The sequence below is a fragment of the Polypterus senegalus genome, chromosome 18 (assembly GCF_016835505.1).
Source record: "Polypterus senegalus isolate Bchr_013 chromosome 18, ASM1683550v1, whole genome shotgun sequence".
Lineage (NCBI taxonomy): Eukaryota > Metazoa > Chordata > Cladistia > Polypteriformes > Polypteridae > Polypterus > Polypterus senegalus.
In genome coordinates, this window is record NC_053171.1 from 45,966,603 (window position 1) to 45,980,969 (window position 14,367).

Here is a 14,367-nt window from a genome sequence, read left to right on the forward strand (position 1 = left end):
AAGTCAGTCGTTAATCTAACCTTCACATCCTTGATACGTGCAAAGAAGGAAACACAGAGGGAGAAAGAATAAACGCCACACCGACCGCAACCAGATTTGAAGCCAACACGGAATCTGTGAAAATTACCAGTGCATATTAAAATGAAATACTCTACAATCTATAGCCTATATGCATAGTTTTTAGAGTTTCATAAGAGAGACCTGAAGGAATGCTGCTTAGCATGGAATCCCACTGCTGGCACCATGTGCAGTCTCTTATGCTGCCTGCACTCCCACAGCAGTAGTACTCATATGAAAAGACTTGGATGGAAGGATCCTGTGAAGCACACAATATTTAATAAAAGATAAAAAGAGGCCCATCAGGGATGTTAACTTTTAGGCCCACAGAGAAGAGAGAAATGGTAAATGGCAAAGGCCAGATTGCTTATCTGACGGAAACTGGTCACATTTAAACTTAACTGTGAATGGGAAATTGAGGAGCTATGAGGGTGCATCAGAAAGTATAATTTGTAGGATTCAGTGACCAACGTTCACTACAGTAAAAGGCCACCTCCAGGTACAAAGCGGCCCATGTCGATTAATGAAAATGTCAGTGGAGAGAACTTAATTCCACCGCTTTGTTTGCACATTTGCCTGTCCTAACTCCAAGCACACAGCACAAGGCAGTTAAAAATTAAATTGCTGCTTGTTGCCGCCTGCTGCCATTTTAGGTTGCATATGGCATCCCCTGTAGTGCACACAGAAGTGACAGTTTGTGTATCTGTGCACACTTGCACGTGCCAGGAAAAAAAACATTCTTTGCTCCTCTGCTTACGTCCCTGGTGTGTTTAGCCACAGACTGACTCACATAAAAGCAGAAAAAAAAAAGTTCTTAACCACTCAGCTGGGCTTCTAAGTGCTTTATGACAGTGTGCTCCTATAGCATTACCACAAGGCGTAAATTGCAGCGTTCACTCCGTGAAACCTTTCAGTGTAATTGCTGCCATGGTGCTAAGCGATTGTTACACAACATGTTTTTGTCAAAGTGCTAATCATCATCCGCCTAGCCATTATCATCTATTTGATACATAAGTAGCTGGGAACTTGAGCCCTGTGGGCCACCTGGGAAGTCCAACCTGCACCCATAAGGCACCATTCCCAACTCTTCCAAATAAAAAGGCTGGGGACAGCAGTTGGCTGCCATCATTTTGAAGCGCTTCCTCGTGTCAGAGGCCCTGTCGTAGCACTCGCAGTCTTCTTTCGTACTTTCATGGTGGATCTTTCGTAGTAAATTGTTAATTAGTACCGACCTTCGAAGGTAAGCCTCTGGATCCTCAAGGAACCTCAGCTTCTGGAGAGAGAGCCTGAGGATGCAGGTGCGGTCCTCTGGGAGTATCAGGTGCTGGGGAGATAGAAAGCTTGTCAGTGAGAAGAGGGCAGGACATGTAAGACCAGCAATGCTCTGACATTTTGAAATCAGTCATGTGAGCTTTCAGATGCAGGCACCGTATAAAGAAAAACTGAGGTTTTAACTGGTGGGTGGACACTCAGACATATAGATGCCAACACGTCTATGTTTTGTGCTTCTTTTCATACAATACTTTCACACATATTAACATTTGTAAATTCTTTTCAATGAATATTAAGGTGTATCGTCACCTTTGAACTCAAATTCTTCTAAACAACTAACCCTGCTTTGCATTGTACTCTTCACTGATCTTCCCAAACTAAAAATTAGTTCTTGAATCCCAAAACAAGTTATGGGCAGATAGATCCTAATCTAATCATTCTTGTATATATTATGACTTTCTTTGTAAGTGACGTTGAATACAGGCATCTGCTAAATAAATAAATAAATAATAATGAATCTTCTTCAAGCTCCTTCGCTTTTCTTCAACAGCCTACTCACAATCTGCAAAGCCCTGGAAGCATACCTTGGTGAGATGCTTGCACAGTGTGCCAAATCCTTTCCAGCCAGGTGCCCTGCTAGTTGTCGTTTCACAGCCCAGTGGCTCCCCCTTCCTGGAACTCTCCCTGCATCTGACTATGTGGATCCTTCCATTGCAATGCTCAGATCCACACTGAAGATCGGGATATGTCTGCTGGACTTTGTCAAATGCACCGTTTCAGTCTCGTCATTCCAGCCTTCTATCTCAGACACCTTTGCTCTTGTCTGTTGTTTTCAAACATGGCGTATGTCAATGCCAATTTTTTCGCAGTCTTTCTATCGATACTTCAAGGTGTCTTATTTTGCAATCTTAGCAAAATGCTACTAAACAGGCAAACCCCAAAGACTGGCTGTATTTGGTCAATGTGTGGCTTTCTCAACAATACACACACAAGAGAGGAAGGAGCAAAAGGAGGAAACAACAAGAACACAAGCAGAAATTAAATGAAGTTATGCTAGTGGAGACACCCATAAAGACTCTAGTATATCACATAGGAGGTCTTTAGTGCTTTCTTTTCAAGTATGGTCTAGGTGGCATCTCAGGACCCTAATCCCTACACAACTATGTAAACACCAGTCACTTCCTCTTTCCCTTTCCCAAATCTCCTTCAGTAAGTGTTGTCCTCCTCCTGCTGACTCCGACTCCCAGAATGACATGAGGAGGTTTCTTTTATGCCGGAACTTCTGGTGCCCTGACATCGCATGAAGGAAGTGCTTCAAGGTTAGGCAGAAGGTCCTCAAAGCGAGGGAAGACATTTCCTGCATCTCCCCCTAGCATCCCTCATGGGACCCAATAGGGCTGGCCCAGCAGGACTACAGTTTCTAGTATGTTCTTGCGGGCATGTGCATGGGTTCACTGGCACAGAAACACTGCCACTTAACATATTGGGAAAGCATATGGTGCTGGAAGGCTGCTTCCCAATATCTATTCATTTTATGCTCCCAACTGGAAATGGGAAGGCCATGCTTCATGGTCAGAATATCAATCCAGTGTCACCTCCCACTACAAAAGCTTGGCTGACCTACAACACTAGTCTTCTAGGCAAAGCTCACTGTGGTGCCAAACTGTAAAATCCTGCTCCATTTCAGGATTCTCCATAAACCACTCATGTGACTAAAGTCACAGGGACCGTCATTTAATAGTGGTCTCACCACCATTCTTGCCCCACTACCATTTTTTAGTAATGATTCTACTTGCCTGTTGTTACATATCTACTTTTTCTGGGACTCTGATTCTATTTATTGCATTTTTGTATTTCTGATTTGTATAATGGTAGTGGTTTTGTATTTGCTTTGGACATTCAGTACTAATGATTACTGTTGGCGATTAGAACCCTAAATATGCCCTTTCTCTTAGACGAATCCCATCTTAAAGTTCTTTTCCTGTGGTCCACCATTTTCTCTGCGCATTCATACCATCTGAGGCTTTCATAATGATGCCATATTAACCTTTCTGCTCTTTTATCATTATCTAAACAAGTACGCTTGACAGTCCATTCTGTGGTATGTCTCCACTGCTGCCAAACCCTATTAGCATTCTAATGGGTGTAACATACATTGTAATGTTTTTGATGAAAATCATTTATGCAGTTTCTACCTTTTTACTTTCAGTCTCCTATTTAGATATGTATTTCTGTCTGTAACAAGTATGCATGCCAATGAGTTGCCACCCCAGTGAATCATGGAACAAATCATTTGGACATGTTGTTCTTCCATGAGTGCTGGAGACAAATGTACTTACTTTCTGAAAATACCCATGGTAATCTTTCTGTAAATCCTCTTCTTCCGCATATTTCCTCTTAAAATATGCTACTTTCGACGTTGTTGATGTAGTGGGTCTTTCCTTCAATAAAGAAGCTGTTTTAAATAACAAAAAGACAGATAATCACGGTGGGGGATTAAGTGTTACACAAAAGTTGGGTCAAAAACATCAATCCATAAATTTAGAAATCTGTGGAGCAACTCAGTCGGCAACAATATGAGGCAATGGTAAAAGCCAGGCATAGAGGAAGCAAGGGCTACAGGAGCGAGGGGATAAAATCGGGTGAACATGGGTAGTGAGAGCAGACTCAGAAACACAGAACCAGAACACTAGAGAAAGATAACAAATGGCAGATCTAGAAGAGGATCATCAGTGTTATCACTGGTGTTGTTAGCAATGAAAAAATGACCAGGAGGAAAGAATGCAAAGCGAGAATCAAAACTTGAAAGACAGGGAATCAAAACACATAGCATAACATTCTAAATCAGGAAATATTTTACACAAGTTTTGAAATGTGGGTTTTCTATTAAAGTTTGTTCACAATTTCAGATAGAGACTATCTCAGACTGACTAAGACGTCATGTGCTGTGTGCATAACCAGGTTATTACCTAGCAATGCTACAACAAGCTGCACCAAAAACACCAAGAAAAGTATGACACAAGAAGTATTTAACACTGTTAAATGCAAATCCAAGACAAAAATTGCAAAATTTGAATTTTCTAATATTCAGAAACCAAACCTGGGACCTCATTTATAAAACTTTACATGAAATCAAGTGTCAAAACATGCAAACACCACAAAAGCTGAAAAATGCACATTTCTACACAATTTGCTCTTTCTTAATCACAATCACTCCTCAAATGCCGTCCTGAAACATCCATATATGGAGGATGCTTATCAGCCTCATACATACGCAATCACGATGCTGCAGAATTTTATTGGCTGGTAGAGCACCTTCACACCTGATGCAAGAAGACCCTGCATCCTGCAGTATCTGGCTGTTCTACACAACTGACAGAATAAGATTATGGCACCTCTCCTCTGCATTCTGGGACTCAGAAAAAGGGACAAGACACCGATGGCTAAGCAAGTAGCCACTATCACCTGGCACATGTAATGACATGATTTCTGTTCAATGAATAGTACAGGCCATATGAAGAACTGATAGTTCAGCCAGTTACCGTACCAAAAAGCCAGCTGCCATGTACAGCACCATCACATCTGTTGAAACTACTTTGCCTCAAAATAAATGAATCACAGGTTGACCCAGGTCATGAAGACACAATGTCAGTCTCATCTTGGCATCACAGCTGACTTATGCGTTAATAGAATATCACTGCTCACAGTTAACAAAAGCAGCTTCATTCTCACTAGGTGTCCTTATTGAAATATGAGTGCAGTAAAGTGCTCCGATTATGTTAGGAGAACTTGACACTGCTGTAAATTGTCCTTTTATGTTGGCAAAAACATGTTATGTTTAATGTATGTGGACTCACACTGTACAAAAACTGAATGTAGTGCCTCCCCGGTCGGTTAGCGGCTTCCTGCACAGCAGGCACGATGGAGTGAAGTTTGCCTGGGATACTCCTGGTCTGTTGGCCAGTTCCCTGAGAAGTGACAACAGATAACCTATGTAGATAAACTGACAAGTAACCAAAAAAGTTCTCCAGTGCAAGTCTGCAGCATTAAAATTGAACTAAAATAGAGCCTGTACATCATACGCATCACTTTTTAGGAGTGATTTGTTTGTCGTGTCAATGCACATTATAATAGTGGCTTGGTGATGTGCATCATCATGCGTGTGAACCGTCATTTAGCTGGTTTGCTGTATTTCTTTGCTTGATTAAGGTGGTTGACATTATCGTTTCTCTGAAATGTTGTGTAAGCATGGGTCAGAACTGCCCTAAATCTACGCACTTTCTTCTTTCAAGTCTTCTTTAATAATTCCTGAAGTTTGAATGGGAAATTACACACGCACATTTCGAGCCTCTTTTGGTGAACATTTATAAATGAGGTCCCAGAAGAGTTAATATTGAGAAGATCGTAATGAGAAACACAGAAACAGTTTAAATAAAAACACTATCCTAAGAAGTAGTATCAAATCACAAGCATTCTAAAGCAATATAGAAATGAAGGAGACATCAGGAGATAATTAGATTGAGGGATACCATATAGAAAATGTGAAACAGACAATATGTCCACAAATTTTGTTTATGGTTTGGAGGAATCAATGCACGCTATGAAACAAGAAACAGTCAATACATATTAGCACCTCAGTTAATCATCATCATGATTCTTGATATGATCAAGAAAATAAACTATTTAGCTTCCCTAACTTTACATTAAAATAGATATTTTAAAAGATAACCTGCATAATTGTTAACACAGCCTAGCATGCAATCAAGCTTTAAGATCACTGCTAGTATTGCATGAACCAAGATTATGATAATATGGTGAGGATTAAACAGCATCTAATCATGCTACTCTTAGGAAGCTTGTACAGAACGTATCAGCAAGATATCTGTCATACAAAATATTCATAGAGTCTAGCAGGGACTGCATTGTTGACTTTCATAAGACAGATATGGCCATGCTGAAGTGACAATACTGGCAATAATGATAGGAACAAGGTTTATGTGCACACTGGGAGTGACTGTCCAGGAGAAGAAGAAAAACACAAGTGGATCAATAAATTATGTAAAATAAAGAAAAATATCAGTAAGGACAGAGGAGCTAGATGATGAACAAGTGGCTGAGGCACCCTATCAGGGCGACAGGGTAACCTATTGCTTACTTAGGCCTGGAAAGTAATGTAGATGTATCTCCTTTCCGTGTTTTTCCCTTTCATTTATATGATTTGACCTCCTGAACTTCATCTGGGTTTTTCAGAGTCTGCTCAAGAGTGTCCCCCTCTAGTACGCCCTTAACACAAATGGCCGAGGATTTGTATAGTGAGCCGTCATTACCTGCAGCTGGTGAAGTACAGTGTCACGCTGCCCTGTCTTCCTGTCATTGCCCTTGGTACCTGCCATGCTCAGTGATCACTGCTCATAAAGCCAATTGCTGTTTCACGTACCTAAGAGTTACAGAGGAATACAGTTTTATCTTTAGCCGATGTGTTAATGCATTGAAGACTTATTAAGAGAAAGGAAAGAGGCCTCTTAAGAAGATGTTCATATTTGAACAAGCTACTTATGAACTTTCATTCATCTTTACAGAGAGAGAGAGAGCGGCAGGCATTCAAAGTAGACTTTGTAATATTCAGGTAACATATATTTCAAAATGATATTGACATAATCACTATTTGCTTAAGATGAAAGCTCGTGGCAGCTGGTGTCTAAAATGGAATATAAACACGGAGATGCTGTGTGTGTTCTCAAGGATACAATATTTGTTTTTCATACCCTCTAAAATGCTCAGGTTTAAATAGCCATAATTTAAAATCTGCCTCACAGAAAATGAACATAATTAATGCCAATTAAACAAGGGCAGAACATGTTATTTTCTATTCAAGTCACATCCCGTCTGCTCTGTAATTTAGATTTAAAAATAAATGGAATTAACAAAATGTCACATTTCTTAAGAAGATTCCTTTTCTTTATGCCAGACATGTGGAGAGTCTAATGCTTTTATTAAGGCCCACATTTCCGCGAGAAGACTCTTGAAAGGACTTTCAGCTGATGTTCCTAAATGAAAGGTAAGTAACTCTAATTTTCCGTTAAAATTTAGAAAAGTTTAATAAGGTATACTTCAATTTCAGGTCCTTGAACGTTAATTTAAACTTGAGCATGGGGACACATGTGCATGAAGAGAATTGTAGAGGGCTGATATTTAAGGTGAAGGATGAGGGGTCTTTTATCACAGACAATGCTGGTAGAGTGTTGGTAATCCAAGAACTGTCTGAACATTTTTAAAAGAATGTGAGCATGTCTGGTGAAACTTTGAAAAATGGCAGCCCCCTTGGCATAACCAATGTTTTTTCCAGTGCAACCTGTCCCTGTCATATGTGCAGACCGTATGACTAGAGGTGGACACTTCCCCTTTAAAAGTGGACACTTGGTCTCCCATCACGGACACATTTTAGCTGCATATAGGACTTCACTGATGAAGCAGGATAGGGATGTTTCTCTTGAAGGCTCCTTGTTCTTAAACTGTATAATGTAGGCACCTGCCATTTTGATATTTCCCTTCAGGCTAAGAATCACCAACACGAATAACCCTCAATAATCACAGACATCATTTCCTAAATACTCCAAAGAAAATCATAATATAAGAACAAGCAATGGTCCTGGATTCACCAAAAGAAGCTTAGAATGAGCAAATACTGCATTAAAAATTAAATGACAGTCACTTAAAGGCATCTGTAACATCTAAAAAATACCCAGTTTAGGTCCAACATTCCCAAAGAACATTACCAATTTCTAAACCTGAAAACTTTTGCTGAGCCTGGAAAATCATACAATAACCACGGGAATATTTGCCAAATCCACTTATTCTGTCTGAACTTTAACTATATCCAGAAGGGCCTCATTAGAGAAACCTGAATATTTCTGAAAAAACAAAATGGTTTATTGGAACCTGACCATTGAGAATAACAAGGGAAGCCAGAAAAGCAATTGCATGGCTTAATGAACATTGAGAGACGTCGTGGACAATTCTAGAATGACTGGAAATGTTATGAGAGTGTATGAAGAACATGAGCAACTGTGGAGAAATCTGAAACTTTTATCACCAGCCAAAGAGGCATAATTTACGAAACATATGAACAACATCAAAGCATCCTGTAGATTATTTATACTTCCTTTGTCTGAACCTGCTGTTATTACGTCCAAAACCTAGTAAATTCAATTGGTCTGGCTAAAGTACAACAAGGACCACCTGATAGACTGTTATTATTATTATGATTTATCCATCAATTTTCATGGTTACTTCATTTCAGGGAAACAAATGCCACAGCATATCCTGGTAGCATTAGGAAGCAATCTTTAACAGATTAATAATGCCCTTCACACTCACATACACACAACTTTGTACTAACACTGGGTCAATGTGGTATCGCCCATAAACCAAACCTGGACATCAATGAGAAATCCTTATAGAGACAGAAGGAGGACATGTAAACTTTACCTAGACAGTGCTTGGGCTAGAATACGAAAAACAGGATTAAGATGCTGTGAAGCAGCAAGGGAGCAGCCCCTTGATATTATTATTAGTAGTAGTAGTAGCAGTATCATTACATACCACTCTCAAACTCACTTAATCCAATCTAGGTTTGTGAGGACTGGAACCCATCCCAAAAGCATCAGGCGTAAGGCAGGAAATGGCCCTGGACAGGGGACTAGTCCATCACAGGCCCAAGTAACACTCACAGACACAACAGGGACAGCTTGGAATCTCCAGGTACCTTAATCATCAAACCCCTGGAGTTGAGGCAAATGCCACAATTCAGAAAATCAAGCCGTTTCTAGTGTTATGATCATTTTTGCTCAAGTTACCATTTTCTTTGGTGATATCATGATCACCTCCATTTTGGATCCTGGTTGTTGTTAACACACTGCATGTTGCTAAGCACATGAGCAGCACATTGTTCCATGTGTGAAGTCATGACAGCTGACTTATATTAAGAATACACTGTACACACAAAATGTTGTGGAAAAATAAGTAAAGACTCTGCTATAATTATGAGATTCATTACAATGGTGTTACTGCTTGTGGTATTCATTTTGTTTCTGATTTTGACATAATTTTTGCCCATGAATTTGTTTGCTCAGCTCTGTCCTTTAGTGCTTTGAACCGTTCTTTACATTGCTCTTCAGTCTCTGCTATTCTGCCACCCTTTTCCATATTGATCTAATTTCAAATATATATATATACATACAGTAACAGGTGAACAACTGGTACTCATATAGCATCTTGCAGACTCTCATTTCATCCCATCTCATTTTCTGGAGAAAACAGGCTTTACCTAACGTAGCTGAGAAATTATCTCCAGGTCCTCCTAAGGATCTGCCAAGCATTACCAGGCCAACTAAGATTTGGAGTTGCTGGAGTTCCTCCTCTTAGTTACACCACTTCCAAAACACTTCTGATAGAAGGCACCCAATGGTCATCCCGACTAAATACCCAAAGCACCACAAGTGTCGCTTCTGTTCTGGAGTAGCAGAGATTCTTCTCTATAGCTCACTTGATCTGATGAGCATCTCACCTTTTCACTGATTTGATGATACTTGCAAAGCACAGAAACTTTGGAATTATATCATCAGTCTGTTTTTATTTTGTCATACACCAGAATTGACCGTGACTAGGATATTAAGACTCTCATCTGAGAATGATCCAGAGTACTGCCATCACTTCCACCTTTCCATTGGTCAGTCACATCTTCTCTCTAGAATAAGGTTCCAAGATCCATAAACCCCCCATTTGAGACAGCTTCTCACCTGACAAGGGCAATTTACTACTTTCCCAGCAGCTCACTTCACGTCTGGAGGTGTCAATTCTTTCCCTGACCATTTACCATTCATCTACAAACAGGAGAACATAGGTAGGGGAAGTCAAACTGACAACATTATCCACCAACAGCAAGTGGGATTCTCTCCAAGACTCGACTGCACTGTCTATGATAATGATGAACAGGAAGGTGACACAACACACCCTTCATGGACTCCTGTGCCTTCTTTGGACTTGGTTGCAGGAGGCACACAACAGTGACAGCAAAACCCAAAGATAGCGCAAGGAAGTCAGTCGTGAGAATTCTCTAGACATTCAAATCACAGATAGACAAGAACTGGCAAAAACTCAACAGATATCTCTACAAAGACACTGAATTTGAACCTTAGAACAATTTAAAGTGAGAAACAGCCATTAATCTCAGCAAAGCTTGCTAATCCTATTCCCCTAATTTTTTTCAAAATAACTTCAAGTCAAGTTTTAAATGTGCCCATAATCCTATTCTCTACCACTTTACTTAGCAATTTATTTAATGCGTGTATGGGGTTTGTTTCTTTTGTAAAGAAAGACTTTGTAATGTTTGAGTGAAATGTGTCCTTAACAAGATTTTATCTGTGTCCTCATGTTCTCATTTTAAAGTGAGCAACTGACATCCACTATACTTATTCCTTTATTAATTTGAAACACTTCAATTACGTCAATACTTAATCTCCATTTTCTTAAACTGAAAAGGTTCAACTCCATTAATCTTTCTTCATAGCTCAGATCCCTCAATCCCTGAAACAGCCTAGTTGCTCTTCTCTGGATTTTCTTCTTTTTTTGTGGCCCTGAAACCAAACCTGCACATAGTACTCCAGGTGAGGCCTCACTAGTGTGTTATATAAGTTAACCTCTCTTGACTTTTATTCCACACCTTCTGTTAGCCTTCTTAACGGCTTTGATTCACTGTTTGGATGTGATAAGTCTACTATGACTCCCAGGTCCTTCTTGTTAGGTGATTTTTAATGTTTCAGGACCTACCATTGTGTATCAAATCTAACATTTTTACTTAATATATGTCATACCATACAGTTACCTCCATTACATTTCATCTGCCACATATCTGCCCACACCCATACTTTGTCCGGGTTCCTCTGTAATGAATTCCAGGTTATCTGCCGTTTTACCCAGTTTTGTATCATCTCCAAACTTAACCAGCTTGTTTTTTATGCTCATGTCAGGATTATTAAAGGACTGGCAGTGCCAGCACTGATCCCTGAGGGACACAACTTTTAACATCCCCCAATTCTGAGAAGCCAACTGATTTAATAGAAGGGACCAGAAGACGACTTGTCTGAAACTGACTTGACTGGGATGCCCAGAAAATGTCCAGACTAACATTCTTTAAATAGAAATACAGAATGGTGCTGCACAAAATCAAGTTTTCCTTCATCTATTTGGGAGAGGCTGTTATACAAGATAGGATACTGGGTTCGCTTCCCTGGTCCTCCCTGCATGGAGTTTGTATGTTCTCCTTGTGTCTGCATGGGTTTCCTCCAGGTGCTGTGGTTTCCTCCCACAGTCCAAAGACATGCAGGTTAGGTGCATTGGCGATCCTAAATTGGCCCTAGTGTGTGTGCCTAGTGTGTGTGTGTGTGTGTGTGTGTGTGTGTGTGTGTGTGTGTGTGTGTGTCCTGCGGTGGGCTGGCGCCCTGCCCAGGGATTTGTTCCTGCCTTGCATCTTGTGTTGGCTAGGACTGGCTCCAGCAAACCCCCACGACCCTGTAGTTAGGACATAGCGGGTTGGATAAGGGATGGATGTTATACAAGAATACTGAAATTAGAATATCACAACCATTTTAAAATATTCCCTTAGTTCCACTTCAGATTTAAATCAATTTGCATGATTTGAATTATGAATCCTTAATGTAATTAAAAATAAGTCAACTATCTGAACCCATGTGATTCGATAGGAACACAGAGAGCTGGAGTATTTGTCTGACATAACTGCTACAAGGCAATGAACTTGACTTGCATGAAGAAAAACAAAATGCAGTTGATGATAGTGAGTGGGGGCTCAACAAAAGTGTTATTGTGTAGATTCTAGTCCTTGTCTGCCAAGGTTTCACCAGATGCTGTTTGCACTTTGCTCAAATGTAGGAGTGAAGATAGAAGAGGGGCTGCGTCACAGTCTCAGTAACTCATCTTTAGTCTTTATTTCAGGAAATCAAAACTTTTACACGATCTCTGTATTGCAAGAAAAAGTCATGATATGTGGGGGTGAGGGGCACCAATGTTGCATTAACATTCCTAGAGCTTTAAAAAGGTTTCACTCTATAACCACGGCTTTTGGTGTGCTATCTGGAATGGAATGCTGCTTGTGTGCCTTGTGGGAGTATACAGTTCACAGATGGTGGAACACCGCAACCCAGAGAAACAGGGTGGATTATACCCACCTACTGCAAGGAGGAGGTCTGAAATGCAAAGGTAGCTTGGGGGATTCACACAATTCAGCACAGAAATCGAAAATGTCTCAGATCAGTTCTGTTTTTATCATTAATACCTGCTTCATAAAGTTATCTTACTGGCTTTCCGTATACTAAAAAATAAATCAATAGATCGCGAAAGAACCAGTGAAACTTTACCAGTGAGTAGGCACGCCGCTTTCCTGAAGCACCACCGCTATTAGCCCCAATAAAGCCCCAAAGTGTCACAGTAGCTTTAGGAACCCAATAAACCTTTCACGTAAACTATGACTTACATGTCTTTGACTTAATATTGAGGGGAGATCGTGTCCTTCCATACATCAGTTCGTTCTTCATGAAATCAAGCCCAGCCGATATTTACGACCGCTCCGCATCGAATGGAGCGTAGACGTCACTGCCAGGTTATTGGCACGGTTCACGCATCGACTGTTTAGCAGTAAATGATCAATTAGAGCAATTCGCCTCTATTCATTTGAGCAGTTTCGCTACTAGGAGCCGGCTCAGCAGGCACCTCGCTTTATACTCAGAAAAATGTTTAGGTCTGCAAATAGATAAGTTTAAACATTACGTGCTTCCAAGCGCGCAGCCACAAATTCCACTAAATCTCAAGGGAGATGCAGTTCTCTCCATTATGTCAAGCAAGCGACCTCCGGGACGCCGTTTTCTTCCTGCACCTCAAAACCGTGGAGGCTACGTAGGTTTATTATGAGCATTAAATTGGCCAAGTGGGAACACATCCAGCGATGAGGCATCCCTTCCAGGTTTGGTTTCCGTCTTGTGCTCATTACCGCCGAGAGGGGGTCTATTATTCTACGAATGTGCCCCCGATTTAAAGCATTCTGTAATGTGTGAGTGGTCTCCTAATTATGCTGGTTCTTAGTGTCAAATCGCGCCGCAAATTTAACAAATGCTGTCTGACAAGAGAAAGCAGACTATGAGTAAACTGCAATTAGGACAAAAAAAAAAAAACGATTGGAGTTAATTAAAAGAAAATTGGTGAGAACCACTAGGGATTGTTTTAATAGAAACAGAATAAAGCCTTTTGAGACGTGCACTTCAAAGTAACGTTTAAGTGAGAGAAATACGATCTCGACCATCCTTTCCAGCTCAAAGTCCGCCCACGTATGACACAAAATCCTCTTCCCCCAATTGAGCTGCGGGGATGGGCCCTAAAGCGGCTCGCGATAAAATCTGGATGTGGGGGGCTCGGGTTACAGGTACGTGAGGCTCATTCCTGCAGTGGTGTCGGAAAGACCGTCAAATGTAACATACCAAAAAAAAAAACAATACGTATTCACAAACTCGCTTGTCAATTGAGGCTCTCAAGTTTACGATCCCTTTCGGGCATCACGGGACGCAGCCTTTGGGACTCATTTTATGGCTTGTAATTGATGCTGACTACGAGTTATACCCCAAACTTGTACGTGACAAAAGCCAAGTAGAATAAAAGAACAGGTGAAAAGAGCTTCTCGTACATTTTCTAATATCTTGTTCAGCTCATATATTTTCATTGACAGGATTTCAATATAAAGCGGATTCTCATTTCGTGAACGTTTCGGTTGTCAACGTGTATATTCTCGCCATCTCTTAATGACAATCCAGGAAGACGCGACTGTTCTGTGTTTCCAATTATTCTTCCTTCCAAATGTTCTCTCTTGGTAATGCTGTCTGTTTGTCAGCATGCAAGACATTATTTATTTTATTATAATTTGCTGTGTGAATGAGTTGCGTACTGTGGAAGTTGCTAAGACAGACTAATGTACTA

At 40.5% G+C, this 14,367-nt stretch overlaps 1 protein-coding gene across 1 annotated transcript; it reads right to left on the reverse strand.

Moving 5' to 3' along the window:
* Positions 1-1,042: 1,042 nt before the first annotated feature.
* On the reverse strand, positions 1,043-13,052 carry LOC120518394 (SERTA domain-containing protein 4-like). Its single transcript, XM_039741180.1, has 3 exons — positions 12,878-13,052; positions 3,669-3,784; positions 1,043-1,381 (listed from the first exon to the last, which is right to left on the reverse strand). The coding sequence occupies exons 1-3, from the start codon at positions 12,936-12,938 to the stop codon at positions 1,043-1,045; spliced, it is 516 nt and encodes a 171-aa protein (XP_039597114.1). The 5' UTR covers positions 12,939-13,052.
* Positions 13,053-14,367: the final 1,315 nt, after the last annotated feature.

Coding starts and splice junctions, on each gene's coding strand:
- LOC120518394 (XM_039741180.1), bottom strand. CDS start 12,938: ATGAAGAACGAACTGATGTATGGAAGGACACGATCTCCCCTCAATATT. Junction 3,785..12,877: donor CAATATTAAGTCAAAGACAT/GTAAGTCATAGT, acceptor TATTTAAAACAG/CTTCTTTATTGAAGGAAAGA. Junction 1,382..3,668: donor ACCATGGGTATTTTCAGAAA/GTAAGTACATTT, acceptor CTATCTCCCCAG/CACCTGATACTCCCAGAGGA.